This window comes from Lissotriton vulgaris, chromosome 5, assembly GCF_964263255.1.
Source record: "Lissotriton vulgaris chromosome 5, aLisVul1.2, whole genome shotgun sequence".
NCBI classification, from domain to species: domain Eukaryota; kingdom Metazoa; phylum Chordata; class Amphibia; order Caudata; family Salamandridae; genus Lissotriton; species Lissotriton vulgaris.
Genome location: NC_141693.1, coordinates 1,848,761,295 through 1,848,777,196, shown reverse-complemented (window position 1 = coordinate 1,848,777,196; position 15,902 = coordinate 1,848,761,295). Strand labels below are relative to the sequence as shown.

At 49.9% G+C, this 15,902-nt stretch overlaps 1 protein-coding gene across 1 annotated transcript in view; it reads left to right on the top strand.

Annotated features, from left to right (window-relative positions):
* Positions 1-15,902, top strand: part of CWC25 (CWC25 spliceosome associated protein) — a 167,688-nt gene that overhangs the window by 106,700 nt on the left and 45,086 nt on the right. The window contains exons 7-8 of the mRNA XM_086924324.1: positions 5,126-5,319; positions 12,643-12,744. Coding sequence (XP_086780450.1) covers positions 5,126-5,319; positions 12,643-12,744 — 296 coding nt within the window. The remainder of the gene's footprint in view (positions 1-5,125; positions 5,320-12,642; positions 12,745-15,902) is intronic.

Here is a 15,902-nt window from a genome sequence, read left to right as displayed (position 1 = left end):
CAGACCTCCTTGCCCGCGTACCTTCGGCTAGCCGGCTGCTCGCTCTTGGCCACCAACACACCAGGCCAGTAATCACTGAAACAAGGCAACTCCAGTGCTTCTTTCAGAAGTCCAGGAGGCTCCCCCAGCCGTGCGATTTACTTGTTGGTGTTCAGCGCGCTCCTCTCGCCGCCGACAACAAACCGCTCTTCGATCCCCTCCAGTCGGCAGGGAGTCCTCTGCGGTGTGCCAGGGTAAACGAGCTGGGCCGCGGTTGCCCGCTGCTCTCCAACAGTCCCTCACTCTGCCATTTTTAGTAACGCCACCCTTCCCGCCACTGATAAAGGCAGAGTCCCCCAGAATTCAAGATTACTCCTGGTAGTTCTCAATGCCCGCCCCACATTGCCCTCAAATAAGTCAGCAGGCTCACGATAAATTCTGACCCCTAAGTAAGGCAAGCAGCTGCTATCCCATCTCACAACTAGCTCCTCGGGGGGAGGGGTTCATCTCTACTCCCTCGTACCGAGAAGAGACATGTCTTGTTCCAGTTGACTTTAAGCCCCGCCACACGTTCCAATCTCGCTAGCAATTCCCGGGCACCCCTCAACTTCTCAGCGGCATTGGCGAGGAACATTAACAAATCATCAGCATATAGTTCAATGTAGTGAACCTGACCCATCCCTTCCAACCCCCTGTAGTACCACCCCATTCGCGCATCGATTGCTAAATGTTCTATTGCCAGGGCGAACAGGAGGGGAGACAGCGGGTAGCGTTGTCTCGTCCCCCTACCCACATTGCAGGCTACAGAGATTGCCCCACCCGTTCTAACCCTGGCCGTCGAGTGGTGATAAAGAATCTTCGTCCAGGCTACAAACCCCTCTCCCAGGCCGAACGCCCTCAAAACCCTGAACAGATATGCCCATTCCAAACTATCGAAAGCTTTTTCAATGTCAATAGATAGTACGCATGCCTCTCCCCTCCCCCCCCCCCCCCCCCCGCCCCCCCTTCCTTGGCCGTCCCGTGCCGAAGTTGACACAGACTCCGTATGTTCATTGCCGTGTTCCGGGTAGGGATGAAGCCAGCCTGGTCCCCATGCACCAGAGTTGTCATGTGTACCATCAGACGGTTGGCCAGAACACTGCTCAAAATCTTGTACTCCAGGTTTAGCATTTCAAGAGGGCGATAGGCCGTGCAGTCCCATGCCGGCTTATCCGGCTTAAGGAGGGGTATGATAACTGCTTCCCTTGTTGAACCAGGGAGACAGCCATCATGCTTCGACTGGTTGTATAGGGTGACCAGCTGAGGAGCCAGCAGGTCTACATAAGTGGCATAAAATTCAGATGGTAACCCATCAGTACCTGGTGTTTTAGTCTAGGCCATTCTCTTAATGGCTCCCCTGACCTCACTCAGCTCTACTGGTCGCCCCAAGCCATCTGCGTCCTCGGCCTCAATCTGCGGAAGCTCTATATCCAGAAGGTCTCCCTCATCCAGTTCCCTGGGATCTAACCGACTTTACAGAGTAGTGTAGTATTCCAAGAACTGCTCGTTAATAGTGTGCTGCCCATAGTGTACTACCCCCTACCCCCCATGTTGCGTAGCTCTAGAATCGGCGTCCCCCTGCGCGCTGGATTTGCCAACCAAGCTAGTAGTGCTCCAGATTGATCCCTTTCTACGTGCGCCCTCGCTGCATATACCCTGTAATCAAAGCACCTCAGCCTCTCTACTTGTGCCGCCACCTCCTCTTTCGCCCTCATCAGTTCCTCTTGTTTATCCTCTCATCCGGGTCTTTCCCTTTACCTCTCCCTGAGCCGTACTTCCGCCCTCTGTACCTCACTCAAAGTTTTTCGCACTCCCATAGCCTCTCCAGTGCAGCGACCCCTTATTACTACTTTGAATGTGTCCCATTGGTTCTGTAGGGAAGCCGATGCCAGTGTTGTATTGAAAGTATTCTTCAATGGCAGTACATATGGTGGTTCGGAAGACCTGGTCTTCCAGTGTTTCCGCTCAGAGGCGCCAACTAGGGATCGCCGTCTGAAGTCGGACCCAGTTCAAGGTCAACAGCAGCGGATTGTGATCAGAAATCGTCCTGGCTAAGTACTCACTCAGTGTGACCGTCAACTGAACCTCAGGGGAGCAAAGTATAGCGTCCAACCTGACGTGCAGCTCATGCATAGCCGAGAAATAAGAGTAGTCCCGCTCCCCAGGGTGGTGGGCCTGCCAAATGTCTGTTAAACTCTAGCGCTGTTGCCAGTCACGTCTGGCTTCTGCCACCCTATGAGTAGGGGCGTCAGGGAGAGGAGGATGAGAACGGTCCAAGTCAATGCCAGTAATGCAATTGTAGTCCCCATCCAGCAGTACAGGACCCATTTGCTCCTCCGCTAGCTTCTGCGATAACTGTGCAAAAAAGATAGGTTGCTCAACATTAGGGGCATAGATGCTCCCTAACGTAATGTCTCTGCCATCAAGCCGCCCTGTTACTATCGTAAATCGGCCTTCTGTGTCCACCACCTGCCTAACACATTGAAATGGTATTCCTACCCGCACCCATACTAAGGTGCCCCTTGCATATGCCGAATATGTGGTGTGAAATACCTGCCCTCTCCAGCGCCTCTGCAGTGTTGCTCCCTCCGACTTTGTCAAGTGCGTTTCTTGCAGCAGTGCTATTTGCACTCCTCTCCCAACTAGGTAGGCGTGTATTTTGTGTCTTCGACCCATAGTATGCATCCCCCTGACATTTCAAGACAGAACCTTAATTCCTACGGAGGTACCCATGGTTCCCGAGCTAATCCGCGCCCCCTCTTAAGGACCCCCCAGTGACATGTCTGCCCACTCCCACCTCCACCCCCCCTCCCCAACTTCAAACTCTACCCAACTCTCCAACCCCAGGACAGGTACACAAGAACAGGCCCCCATCCAAACCAAGGTAATCATGCAAAGAATCATAAACATAATACGGCGTTTGACTTTTGCCCCCGACAATAACAACAACTGTAGTCAACCAGGCCCCCGAAGTTCAGGCAGGGCCCCCCTTCATCCCGCTATTTTGTAGCAAGTGAGCCCTCGGTCCCTAGGATCGGAGCAGGCATTTAACTACCTTCTCCATTAAGTATCCCCCTCCCCATCACCCAAAAATACCATCCGCTGTCTGCGGAGTGACGTCCGGAAAGTCAACGTCTGAAAGCCCCTGGGCACTACTCGATCTCTGGCTCACCTCTCCGATCTTCTCGTTATCCGTGTCGAGGCTAACTGTACTGGCCACGCCCTGACTGATGGCCGCCACCGCTAGAACTGCACTGTGCCGTTCCTGGCGCCGGTCCCTTGAAGAGATGGTCTCTGTACTGGGGACGATGCTGGCAGCCGCTCTCGGGGTGAGGACGCCTGTGGCGTGTGTGCGCCAGCGTTACCACGGGTTTCCAGCCAGTCCCAGGCGGCTTGCAGCGTGACAAAGAAGTGTTTTTCCTCGTCTGCAATCACCCTCAAGCATGCCGGGAACAGCATAGCGTATGGGAGACGGAGCTGACGCAGCTTTCGTTTAACAGTAAGGAAGGGGGTTCTCTGGCGCTGTACCTCCCTTGTGTAGTCTGGGAAAATCATCACCTTGCTATTCCCAATCTGCAAATTCTGTTGCTCCCGGGCCCTCTGCAGTATAAAGTTGCGGTCTCTGTAATGTAACAGTCTCACCACCATTGGACGGGGTGGAGCCCCAGGTTTAGGTGGGCGAGCCGGGACCCTGTGTGCGCGTTCCAGCGCGTAAAATGGGGACAGTCCTTCCGGCGCCACCTCTGTTTTCAGCCAAGTCTCCAGGAACTGGACCGCGTCTGCCCCCTCCCCATGCTCCGGAACTCCCACTATGCGCAAGTTGTTGCGCCTCGAGCGCCCTTCACTGTCCTCTGTTCTCACTTCCAGCACTTTGATTCTGTGCACTTTCGCAAGGCAGACACCGTGTCCGGGATTTCCTTTATATTGGTGTCGGTGGTCGCCACTCTCTCCTTAAGTTTCCGATGGTCGTCCTTCAATAAGGTAAGGTCTGAGCCGATGTCATCCATTCTCTTCTCTATCGCCTCCCGCGAGGCCACAATGGCCTGCATGATTTCTCCTAGCTTGGGGTCCCCGGTCCGTCCAGGCCCTCATCTCTCCGTAGCATCGCCATCGCCCTCAATGTGGTGCTCTCCCCTCTCCGAGTCTCACCGCAGTTCGTGTTCAAGTGTGTCCGAGCCCAGCCACGCTCCCATGTCCAGGCAGGCTCCACACTCCAGCCAGAGTCTCCTCGCGTTCAGCTTCCAGGATCCTCAGTCAACCACCCCTGAGCCCCCTCCAGTCCCCGGGCGGCAGTCTATGGACTCTGTACACAGGCAGGGACAATCCAGGCTCCAGCTCCCGCCAAGGTGTGTTCACCAGTATGGGCCAGACGGGGAGTCAACGCCCGCCTCGTAATCCGGCTCCCGTCGCCCCCTCTGCCATCTTAGGGTCAGGCTGCTACCTCCTCCCGGTGGAGTTCTCTCAGCCCCTCTCGTCTCCTCCGCCACCTCCCCGCCTGGGAGTCTGCTCAGGGGAGCTCCGGGCGGCTCTTCGCCACTTCGTCGTGATCCAGGCGATCTCCAAGGGGGCCCGCTCACCTCATTAGCAGCGGACTTCGCCTCCGTACTCCGCCGCCATTTTACCTCCCGTTTCGGCGGGCCGCCTCTGGGAGGTCAAGTGCCGAATTCTCCAAGCTGCAGCGTGTTTAGCCTCCCACAACTGCTCCCAGGGAAGCACCCGGTGTTCCGCTCTGAGTTGTGGTGCTGTGGGCCTTTGTAGTGCTTCAGGATAGTTTACTTGGAGGGGCAGCTACATAGAAGCTCTGAGGTCTTCTGGTGCCTACATCGTCGCCAAGCCATGCCCCCCTTTGGTTCGGAATTTAATATATTTAGCACCCATTGGTAGGCTGCTGGTTGTACCATCGCTGTATCTCATGCCTTGTGTCACAGGCTGGTGGGTCCTGGGTTCACTCTATCCATATTGTAGCACACCATAGAATAAAGAAACAGATGGGCCCTGGTCATATTTAAATGCAGTTACTTTCAATTAATATTTAATTTAGTTGATTGCTTAGTTTGTAGGAAATTGTTATAGAAATGTATCCTTAAAATCCATTTTCTCTTTGCAGCTACGGGGGTCTGAGCAGAGCGGCAGGGCTATAGGTAGAGAGGTTGCCGACCAAGGGAAGGTGTCTCACAAACAAAGACATCTCTCTCGTTCTAGGAGCCGGAGTCATTCCCCTCGAAGGTATCCTGGTAACAGTACTCCTCACGGAGCGCCCCGAGGCAGACGGGAGAAGTCCAGGTCCCAGACTCCTCCAAGGTACGACAAATCGTGAGTTTAACAGTGAGCTACTAAAAACCCGGACTTGAAAATACTGTTTTATGGCCCCATAATGCCTCTTGCGCTAAACTTCTTACTGCAGTGCACCTCAGTAAGAAAGTGTGGCATTTGTATTGTACAATGGCATATTTATAGGTTCGAGGCATGTGGGCTGCTGAATTCATATCTGTGCATAGATCGCCGCCTAGTGTTGGGTCCGGATGATTGCACATTGTTGTCCTGGAAGAGTCTTCGAAGTATCACGAGATAGGTGGCTCCTCCCCCGGACTACAGTGCGCATGGGCATCCTCTCCATCCTCAGATTGTTTTTTTCCGCCATTGGGTTCGGATGTACTTTTGTTTACTCAAGTTCGGAAACTTTCTAAAGGCTAAAAGGCCTTCGGGGTCGTCGGTATTGTTTTCTCGATCGGTGCTGAATTCTTTGTTCCAGTTCTTTTCGAGCAGGACGTCGAAGAGAGCTGCGTGGCCTTTTCGACACCAGTGGCCCGATCGTCGATGGAACGGAGCCCGTTCAAACGATGCCCCCTTTGTAATTCTAAGTACCCGCACATCGATGTACACCCGGTGTGCAACAAGTGCTTATCACCAGAGCACAATGAGGACAACTGTCTAGCTTGTGCTCGATTCAGGTCAAAGAAGACGCTTCGGCTCCGACGCGCCGCAAGGCAAACAATGACGAAGCCAGCGCCCGACCCGGTGAATATCTTCGATGAAGAAGATGATGAGGTCGTCGAGACTGAGGATCCAGAACAACAGTCGGATCCAGGTTCGGAGCATTACTCCAACTATTATGAAGACGACGAAGAGAATGTCGAGGATGAAAACGTCGTCTAGGTAAGGGACAACGTATCCCCCATCGGAGCCGTCGATGACTACTTGAGCGATGAACCAGGCCCAACAGTGGGTACTGGGCCCGAAACAGACACTGAAAGACTTCCAAGGGCTCAGGTCGAGGCATCGCCAAAAGGCCTTAGCCAAGATCATGTTGAACATTCTATAGCCCCGCGTCTCGGCCCGGCTAAGAATATATCACACGAGCCGTCGGTCGAACTACCTAAAGCGAAACCGAAAGCCATCGAGTCAAAAACGAAACCGAAACTGCTGAAGACAGACTTCGGATCAAAGAGTTCGAACCCATCGGATCCGACTAAAAAAAAGTGTCGACGACCCCGCGGGGTCGAAACTAAAGGGTGTCGAACCGAAGAACGGTGCGCTGAAGTCCATCACTAAAGCCAAGCACGTCGAGGTCGACATCGACGGACAGCGACACAAACAAGGGACTCTAGTCTCGGAAGGTTCTCGACCCGAAGCAACGAGTCGACAGGCCACAGCTCGTCAAAGGCCTCGAGCCGAAATCAAAAAGCGCCTCGAAGGAGCACGTCGAATCGAGGCAGAAGAGTGCGCCTCCAACGCAACCAGCACCTAAGTCGACGCAAGGCCAAAAACATGTTGGCGAAAAAGCAAAGTCGGTCGGACCTATATCGACGCCTGCCCCGAGAAAGGTCAGTCTGTCGAAAGACACTATGCCACAGATAAAATTCGGACTGCCCCCGAATGCACACCCTAAGGCGCTTGATCCAAAAACCGTGGTCGAAACACCCAAGAAGGTGTTGATGGGAAAAAGGAGTCATCCTCTAGAAAAGGACATTGTGTACCAAGAGCCCTCCTATGATGACCAGTCAAAACTACATATCGACTCCGAATCTGGCAGACTTACTATTTATCAAAGGAAGATCAGGTCAGAAAATCCTCTTGAATCATATAAAATTCCACTCAAAAAGAAAAGGGATTCTTCCACATCGCCTGTCCTTTTTGAGACTGTGAGGTACCATGACCAGGACACTTCTACATACTCACCCACACGCACTAATGAGGATATGGAGTATGACTATGATGAACAATATGATTACCCTGCGAACACGGATCAGGATGACCAGACTCAAGCCTGGACAGATCCTGTTGACCCGGGGGAGTCACAGACTATTCCTGACACTCCTTCTTATCCTGTCAAAACTTCGCCAACAGAAGATACAGCTGCGTTTAACACATTAATAGAAAGGGCAGCACAGAATCATGATGTAGAAATGCATGCTGACCCAATTGAAGAGGGCTTCTGTTTGACACTTTCTCCACTTCAGAGAAGTCAGTAAAGACATTGCCAATGTTGAAAGGTGTCCTTAAACACGCAGGAGACATTTTCAAGGAAACCACAAGAGCAAGGGTTGTTCACCCCAGAATTGAAAGGAAATACAGACCGGCGCCTGTGGACCCTACATATATTAAGGGACAGCTGCCATTGGACTCGTTGGTGGTATCCAATGCTCGTAAGCGTGCCAACTCACAGACTACTGGTGATGCTCCTCCTCCAGAAAAGGAGTCTAAGATATTAGAAGCTTCTGGGAAAAGGGAGAATTTCTAATACACAGGCCCTATTAGCGAGATACGATAGGGCGCATTATGACACACTAGAGTAACTGCTACAACATTTGCCTGATGTCTATAAGGAGGGAGCAGAAACACTGATACAAGAGGGAAAACTCATCCATTAAGTGTGCGCTAGACGCAGCAGACACCGCATCCAGGGCCATTAGCACAAGTGTCATGCTCAGGAGACATGCTTGGTTGCGTATCTCTGGGTTCAAACCTGAGATTCAAACCACATTATTAAATCAGCCTGTGAACCCTGATTTTTTATTTGGTCCTGATGTGGACACAATCTTAGAGAAAATTAAAAAAGACACAGACAGCCAAGTCTATGGGGGCCTTGCAGTCACGACAATTCAGAGGAGGCTCCTTTTGTCGCTCCGGTAACAGAGGAGCTACGCTACGCGAGGCCAGGCGTCCCAGCAGACTCCATACAATAAAGGGAGCACACAGACCACCTATAATAAGAACAATAGAGGTGGATACCGTGGCAACAGCAGCAAGGGCAGAGGATGGGGGAATAACAACACCAGATCCTCCGCCAACACTAAACAGTGACGCCTTGTCACTGCCCCCGGACCATATAACACAGGTCGGGGGGCGATTACAACAGTTCCTGCCAGTCTGGGAAAGCATTACCACAGACAGGTGGGTGAGACAAATTATTCAGTACGGCTATTGTCTAGAGCTAACCTCCACTCCACCCAACATACCCCCAAAACACCGTCCTATGTCCGCAGATCACATACACTTATTGCAGCAAGAAGTCCTCAGCATGCTGCAAAAAGGGGCCATAGAACCCGTCCCTATACAGCAACAGGGTACAGGGGTGTACTCGCTGTACTTCTTAATCCCCAAAAAGGACGGGTCTCTCAGGCCAATACTGGACCTCAGGCCCCTAAACCATTAAATCTTGTCAGAACATTTCACATGCTCACTCTGGCTCTTTTCCCAGAATAACTAAACACTCTCTCCCCTTTCTCCGCCCATTCTTACCTGGAAAATGATCACTCAGCGCCGGGACACCTCCTTGTGAGGTAGCTGTTCGCGCTTTATAAATATCGGTATTATTATTATTATTATTATTACAGCAGGTTCTACCATTGCTCAGTCAGGGAGATTTCCTCGCAACACTAGACCTAAAGGACACATGTTTCCACATACCGATACATCCAGCACACAGGAAGTATCTCGGGTTTACCATACGAAATCAGCACCACCAGTTCAAGTTCCTGCCTTTCGGGGTGACAACAGCCCCCAGGGTGTTTACCAAGTGCCTAGCGACAGTAGCTGCGCACCTACGGAGAAACCATATTCACGTCTACCCCCATCTGGACGACTGGCTTGTCCAAGCAAAGTCAGCCCAGCAATGTGCCAGCCACATGTCCCGCACTATTCACCTCCTACACAGCCTCGGATTCTCATTAAACTACACAAAGTCTCATCTCCAACCCGCCCACGTACAACAGTACCTGGGGGCGACAATAAACACTCTGACAGCAAAGGCACAGCCAAACTCAGCAAGAATCAACAACATTCAATTGCTGATTCAGAGATTCAGACCCCAACACTCGATCCCAGCACGGGTGTTTATGCAGTTGATGGGCATGATGGCCTCCTGCATCTTCATAGTCCCTCACGCGAGACTACACATGCGTCCGCTTCAGGAGTGCTTAGCACGGCAGTGGAACCAGGCTCAAGGACAGTTAAAAGACCTAGTGTTGGTGACCGGTCGTGCATATAACTCTCTGCATTGGTGGAACCCACAAAATCTTTGCAGGGGACGACCGTTCCAAGAGCCTGTACCACAAATAGTGCTTACGACTGACGCATCTCTCCTGGGATGGGGAGCGCATGCTCTCCATTACACAGTGTAGGGGCTATGGACATCACAGCAAAAGAAGATGCACATCAACCTGCTGGAACTGATGGCAATCTTTATGGCGATGAAAGCATTCAAGGTACATTTGTGCACCAAAGTCGTGTTGATACGGACGGACAACATGACTGCCATGTACTACATACAGAAGCAGGAAGGGACACACTCTCCACAGTTGTCACATCTAGTGCAAAGCATGTGAAAGTGGGCCATTCAGAGAAAAATATTCCTGATGGCGGAACACCTCCCAGGCAAGGACAACCAGATGGCGGATCTGCTCAGCAGACACAGCCACCAGATGCACGAGTTCAACCGTACTTCCAGCAGTGGGGTCGCCCAGATATAGACCTGTTCGCCACAAGGGAAAACGCAAAATGCCAAAGCTTCGCCGCCAGGTTTCCACATCAGCAGTCTCAGGGCAATGCGATATGGATGAACTGGTCAGGCAGGTTTGCGTACGCTTTTCCCCCAGCCCCGCTCATACCACTAGTGGCACGCAAACTGCGACAACACTCAATGACACTCATCCTAGTTGCTCCAACGTGGGCGAGGCAACCATGGTACACCACGTTCCTAGAACTTTCCGTGGTGCCTCATGAAAGGCTGCGATTAACACCCAATCTCTTAACGCACAGCCATGGCGACATTCAGCACCCAGATCCGCAACAGTTGAACCTTGCCATCTGGCTCCTGAAGTCATGGAGTTTGGTAATATTCATACAGTCAGGAGGCAAGTTCAGGTAACCAAAGAGGCAAGAAAACCTACGACAAGAGCATGCTATGTGGGGAAGTGGAAACAATTTGTCATCTATTGTACCAATAATTACATAAATCCGCTAGATGCATCGACTCAGAACATCATATGTTACCTGTTACATTTACACAGATGCAATCTAGCCTACAGTTCCATACGTATACATTTAGCTGCGGTGGCAGCTTATCTTCAGAACAGGCAGCACCTTTCACTCTTCAGAGTACCTGCTATTAAGGCTTTCATGGAGGGACTCAAACGAGTCATTCCTCCAAGACCCCCACCTTCACCTGTCTGGAACCTGAACGTGGTTCTAACCAGACGGATGGGACCACCTTTTGAACCTCTACACTCGTGTGAGATACAATTCCTAACGTGGAAAGTGTCTTTTTTAGTGGCGATTACATCACTTAGAAGAGTTAGTGAGCTGCAAGCCCTAACTATTCAGGAGCCATTCATACAAATACACGCAACTAGGGTAGTGCTACGTACAAACCCAAAATTTATGCCAAAGGTAGTATCCCAGTTTCACATCAATCAAGCTATAGAACTGCCAGTGTTCTTCCCAAATCCAGATTCAGTGGCAGAAAGAGCTCTACATACCCTAGACGTTAAAAGAGCTCTCCTGTACTATATAGACAGGACAAAACTTTTCAGGAAAACTAAGCAACTGTTTGTTGCCTTTTCACCACAGCACAAAGGCAACCCCATTTTCAAATCGGGTATAGCCAGATGGATCGTTAAGTGCATACAAATTTGTTATCAGAAAGCTAAACGCACATTAACAGTTCCCCCAAGAGCGCATTCTACACGCAAGTTAGGGGCATCCATGGCTTTCCTGGGAAACATCCCTGTTGAAGACATATGTAGAGCAGCCACATGGACTACCATACATACATTTACCAAACACTACTGCGTAGATGTACACTCCAAACAGCAAGCAGCTGTAGGACAGGCTGTACTCAAGACTCTTTTTCAGACTGCTGCAGCTGGCACGGGCAACCACCGCTAAGGGGGAAACTGCTATACATTCTATGCACAGATATGAATTCAGCAGCCCACATGCCTCGAACGGAATATGCTACTTACCAGTATGCATCTGTTCTTGGCATGTAGGGCTGCTGACATTCATATCGCCCTCCCTCCTCCCTGGTGCCTGTCGCAGCTGTAGCACTCAGAATTAATCTCTAGCATGGACATCACTTACTGTATCATACTCCATCCCTGCCACAATGGCGAAAAACAATCTGAGGATGGAGAGGATGCCCATGCGCACTGTAGTCCGGGGGAGGAGCCACCTATCTCGTGATACTTCGAAGACTCTTCCAGGACAACAATGTGCAATCATCCGGACCCAACACTAGGCGGCGATCTATGCACAGATATGAATGTCAGCAGCCCTACTTGCCAAGAACAGATGCATACTGGTAAGTAGCATATTCCTTCTGAAGCGCTTACCCACATGGGTTGCACACTTCTCTGTGTGGGGTTGTGTTGTTGGAAGGGTGTTTTCTTTGCTTTGATCCAATGTAGGAAGTGTTTTGATGTGTGTGACAGCCACTGAGGTGCAGTTATCGTGCTATGGGAAGCAGCGCTTGGTGTGATGGATGAAGATGTGTGGGAGATAGATGAGAATTTTATACTTTGTTGTATACAGGCTGCTCCAAATAGCTCTGCAGATCTCCTAATTGTGTTTTTACTTCTCATTTAATGTTCTTAATCCGATTCCTATCTTGGCTGTGGAGTTGCAGAGGTGGGTAGAAATACACCCATTGATTACACCATAATTCTAGTTCAGCCACTGTGGAACATTTTGGTTTACTGAAAATATAAAAATTATTTTCCTTAAACAAGCTGCCTGTGTTACTGTACGGCTCCCAGAAGCTGTCCAATTTTTAGCACTAAAACCATTTTACACCCTTTTTATGTAGCGTTTTAACAGATATATTTTTCATTAATATTTTGCTGCATTGAGAATTCAGTATTTTGAGTATTTGTAATTGAGGCATAATGCAAAACGGGCCTTTATCTCGGTTTTTCTTGCCCCTGATTCAATAATGCTCTTTCAGGGTCAGACACCAACAATTTGAAGGTGCAGTATGTTTGGTCTCCTGTGAATTATTTTTTCCCACTTATGTATTATAAAGTTTGGGTAACTTTTAGTTGTGTGTTTCTCTTTCTTCTTTCTTTTAAGGGCATTCTGAATGAACAGAAGTGTATAAAATGTACTCTGCTTTTTGTCATGCAGGCACAGCTCTAAATCTGACTGGAAGGAGAAGAGTCGTCCCCGGAGCCCATCTCCAAAAAAACAGGATTCTTACCAACGACGGCATATTTCTGGCTTTACCAAGTAAGGAAAACTCAGAGGAGGAACAGTGTGACACAATCCTGTGTAATACTTAAGTAGGGTGCCATTGAGTACTTCCCAGAGTAAATTACACTAAAGCTAGTGTAGGTAGCTGGCCCTTTTATATGATGTATTAAAATGAGAAATATTGTGTAAACGGTCCAGGGTTTCGCTTATGATTGGACCGGAGTTTGATCTAGCAGTCCCAAGGTGCTTTTCTGGGGGCTAGTGTGGTCGAGCAGCCTTAGGTTTATCAGAGAGGACTGCAAGACATCTCGAAATATGCACAATAGTAACTAAATAAGACGCACGACTCGCCAATTTATAAAAATAACGAGCATCTTTATATAGATTTAGGCACAAGAACCAGTATCATCAGGTAAGTATGTTTATCAATAAAAATTTGTTTGTATTTATAAAAGTTGAGACAGTGCAATCTTTTGAGGCAGCAATGTTATCCTATAGGAGGAAAACAAATACGGGATGCCAGTTCTCTGCTGGAACTTATGGGACCAGTCTCTTGGATTGAAGATGAGTAAGGGGCAAGGTAGCACCAGCAGGTCCCCTTCAGCGGCACTAGGATGGCCGGGTGCAGTGGTGCAAACAGCATAGGGTGCCCAATACAATCCAATGGGGAACATTCCGAACCCAAAGATGCTGTAGGGAGAGACCGGGTTGTCAGTCCAGGGAAACCAACGATTGGCTTCAGATCTTGCAATGTTGGGTGACTTAGGGACAGCTGTGGTCCTCTTCTCCTCGGGCCTGGACGACCGAGTGCGGAGGATCTTTGGGGTGTTGGGTTTCTTCATCCAGCAACACTCGCATTTGAGGGGGCCTGCACAAAAAGGCTGCTGTGGCATCTGAGAGTCCACGAGGGACAAATCCACAGTGGACTATGTCTCTTGAGGGCTTGGGGACTACTTTGACATAGTTGGCCCACTTCAGCACTGGGTGGGGGCACAGTGCAGTTGTGCTTGGGGGTGTCTGATTTAGCAGTTCCGGAGTTTTCGTGGTTCTTCTTTGAGAGTCTGCAGGGAGCTGTTCCGCTGTCCCAGAGGAGGTGTTGGTTCCTGGGTGAAGTGCTGACAGGTCTCTCTGGCTTTTGAGGCCCAGCAGCTGCAGGTTAAGTCTTCTTTTGGCATAATTGTTGAAGTCAGCAGGGTTGGCGCCAAGTCAGTAGCCGGGTCTTCTATTATTGCATTTGCGATTCGTCACGCCTGTCTTCTTATCTGGTGCCAGGGGCTTCCCTAAATACTGAATTTAGGGGTATTAGGAAAGTGTAGGGTAGTAGCCAATGGGCTACTGACACTTGGGGTCACTATGCTCCCTATGTGAACACTTCCTGTGTAAAGTGGGCATAACCCTGTCGCAGAATTCCCAAGTTTGCCAGCACAAAAATGTCTAACTCTGAAAAGTCATGTCCACCTCAGATTAGGCCACCTTAGGAGTGGTACTAGCTTGAGGGTGGGCACGCTTACCTGACTAGTCAAGTTTCCCACCTGTCCATATGCCAAAGGGACCTGGGAAAAGGGGGCAGCTTCCTCTCCTGTGAAGGACTCACATTTCGAAGACAGTATCTTCTTTGAAGCTCCCCTGCCTTGGAATGCTAATCAGCAGGTCATCCGTTGGGAGGGGGTGTTATCACCCTCTTCCTGAGCAGGCTTTGTTTCTGACTTACTGATAGCAAAAGCTATCACCCTTGGGGACCAAACACTCATCTCTGTGGGCAGTCTGGGAGAAACCTGTCAGCCAACACACCCGCGCTGGTAGGTTTTCTGAGGGCAACTCTAAAGTGCCCTTTGGGTGGCATAATTCATGCTGCTGCCCTTAGGGACCCTCTCCCCAGACCTTAGGAACCAGGGGTACTATTTACTAGGCACTTACTGATGGTGCTAAAGGTTTTGCCAGTTGGGGGAAACCCTTTTACAGTTTTGGGAAAGAGTTCTGGCACTGATGACCTGGTTGGCAGGAACACAGGGAACTTCCAGATCAAATCAGTTACCAGGCAAAAAGTGAGTGTTACCATGTCAAAAGGGCTACTTTTCCTCATAAAGCAACCCAAGGAAGGGACTATTGCCTAGATAACCAGAACAAGAGTCCACAAGTCCCCGCATAGTTAAAAGCGTGTGGGTTCCAATCAGAAGAGACTCAGTTGACTCCAATCCACCAACTACTAACAATTTATGTGGTGTAGTCAAGAGCAGTAACAGATGCACATCACTGTAAGGTACAGCTTTCCATGAGCCACTTTGATAGTACAAGTGGCTGGCTACAGGTAGACGGCACTGGAATTCGCTGTTTCTCACCTAGGCGAGACCTATGCGAATGCTTATTTATTTAGTATCTGACCTTTCTTTGAGATGAACTGACATAAAGTGCACTAATTCATTGGGAAATGTTTTAAAGGATGTGTGGGACTGGCTGGTATCAACTGGTCAGTTCACAAGGCCTAGGCTCATTTGCAGAGGCACTAAGCGTGTAGCTGATTGGAACAATTCCGAGAGACAAGGGCGTCTGCGGAAGCCGCAGATGTTGCACCTATCGACGGTCCCCAATCTGGAACAGAGATCAAAGAACTGCAGCAAGCACTACAAGAAGCAGAGACTTGGACAGAGAACCTTTATCTCCTCATGCTTTCCTCGTTGGAGACTCTTCGATACTTGGCACTTCTGACACTAATTCCTTGAGTTTACCAGATGTCACCCCGTAGACTTCAGATGGAATCATATAGAACTTTGGTGTTGCCTTTCCATGTAGTTGAGCAGGAATTATCTTGCGACACCTGTGGTCACTCTGGTACAAAAAGGCCAGTAGGTGACAGATAAGTAGAGAGACTGGGGCGGGGCGGGGGAGTGGTACGAAACAAGCTCAATGCAGGAGATGTATTATTGGTTAGATTGCGATTTCAGATCAAATGCGCTATGGGAAGGAGTAAGGGAAAAGCATTTATGTAGTAACCGGGTGGGCAGGTCCTGATTGGCGAGATGTTGACGTCCACGTTTTCTTGTTCAACCACAGCCCCGGGGTTGGTACACTGAACTAGTATTTATGTTATATTTGGGTAGACCTACACTGTTTCAGGATCTGCTCTTTTGGTATTACATGTTCGGAACATTTTTACATTGTTGTGCAAACAGGTTACTCAGGTTCTATAATGCTCA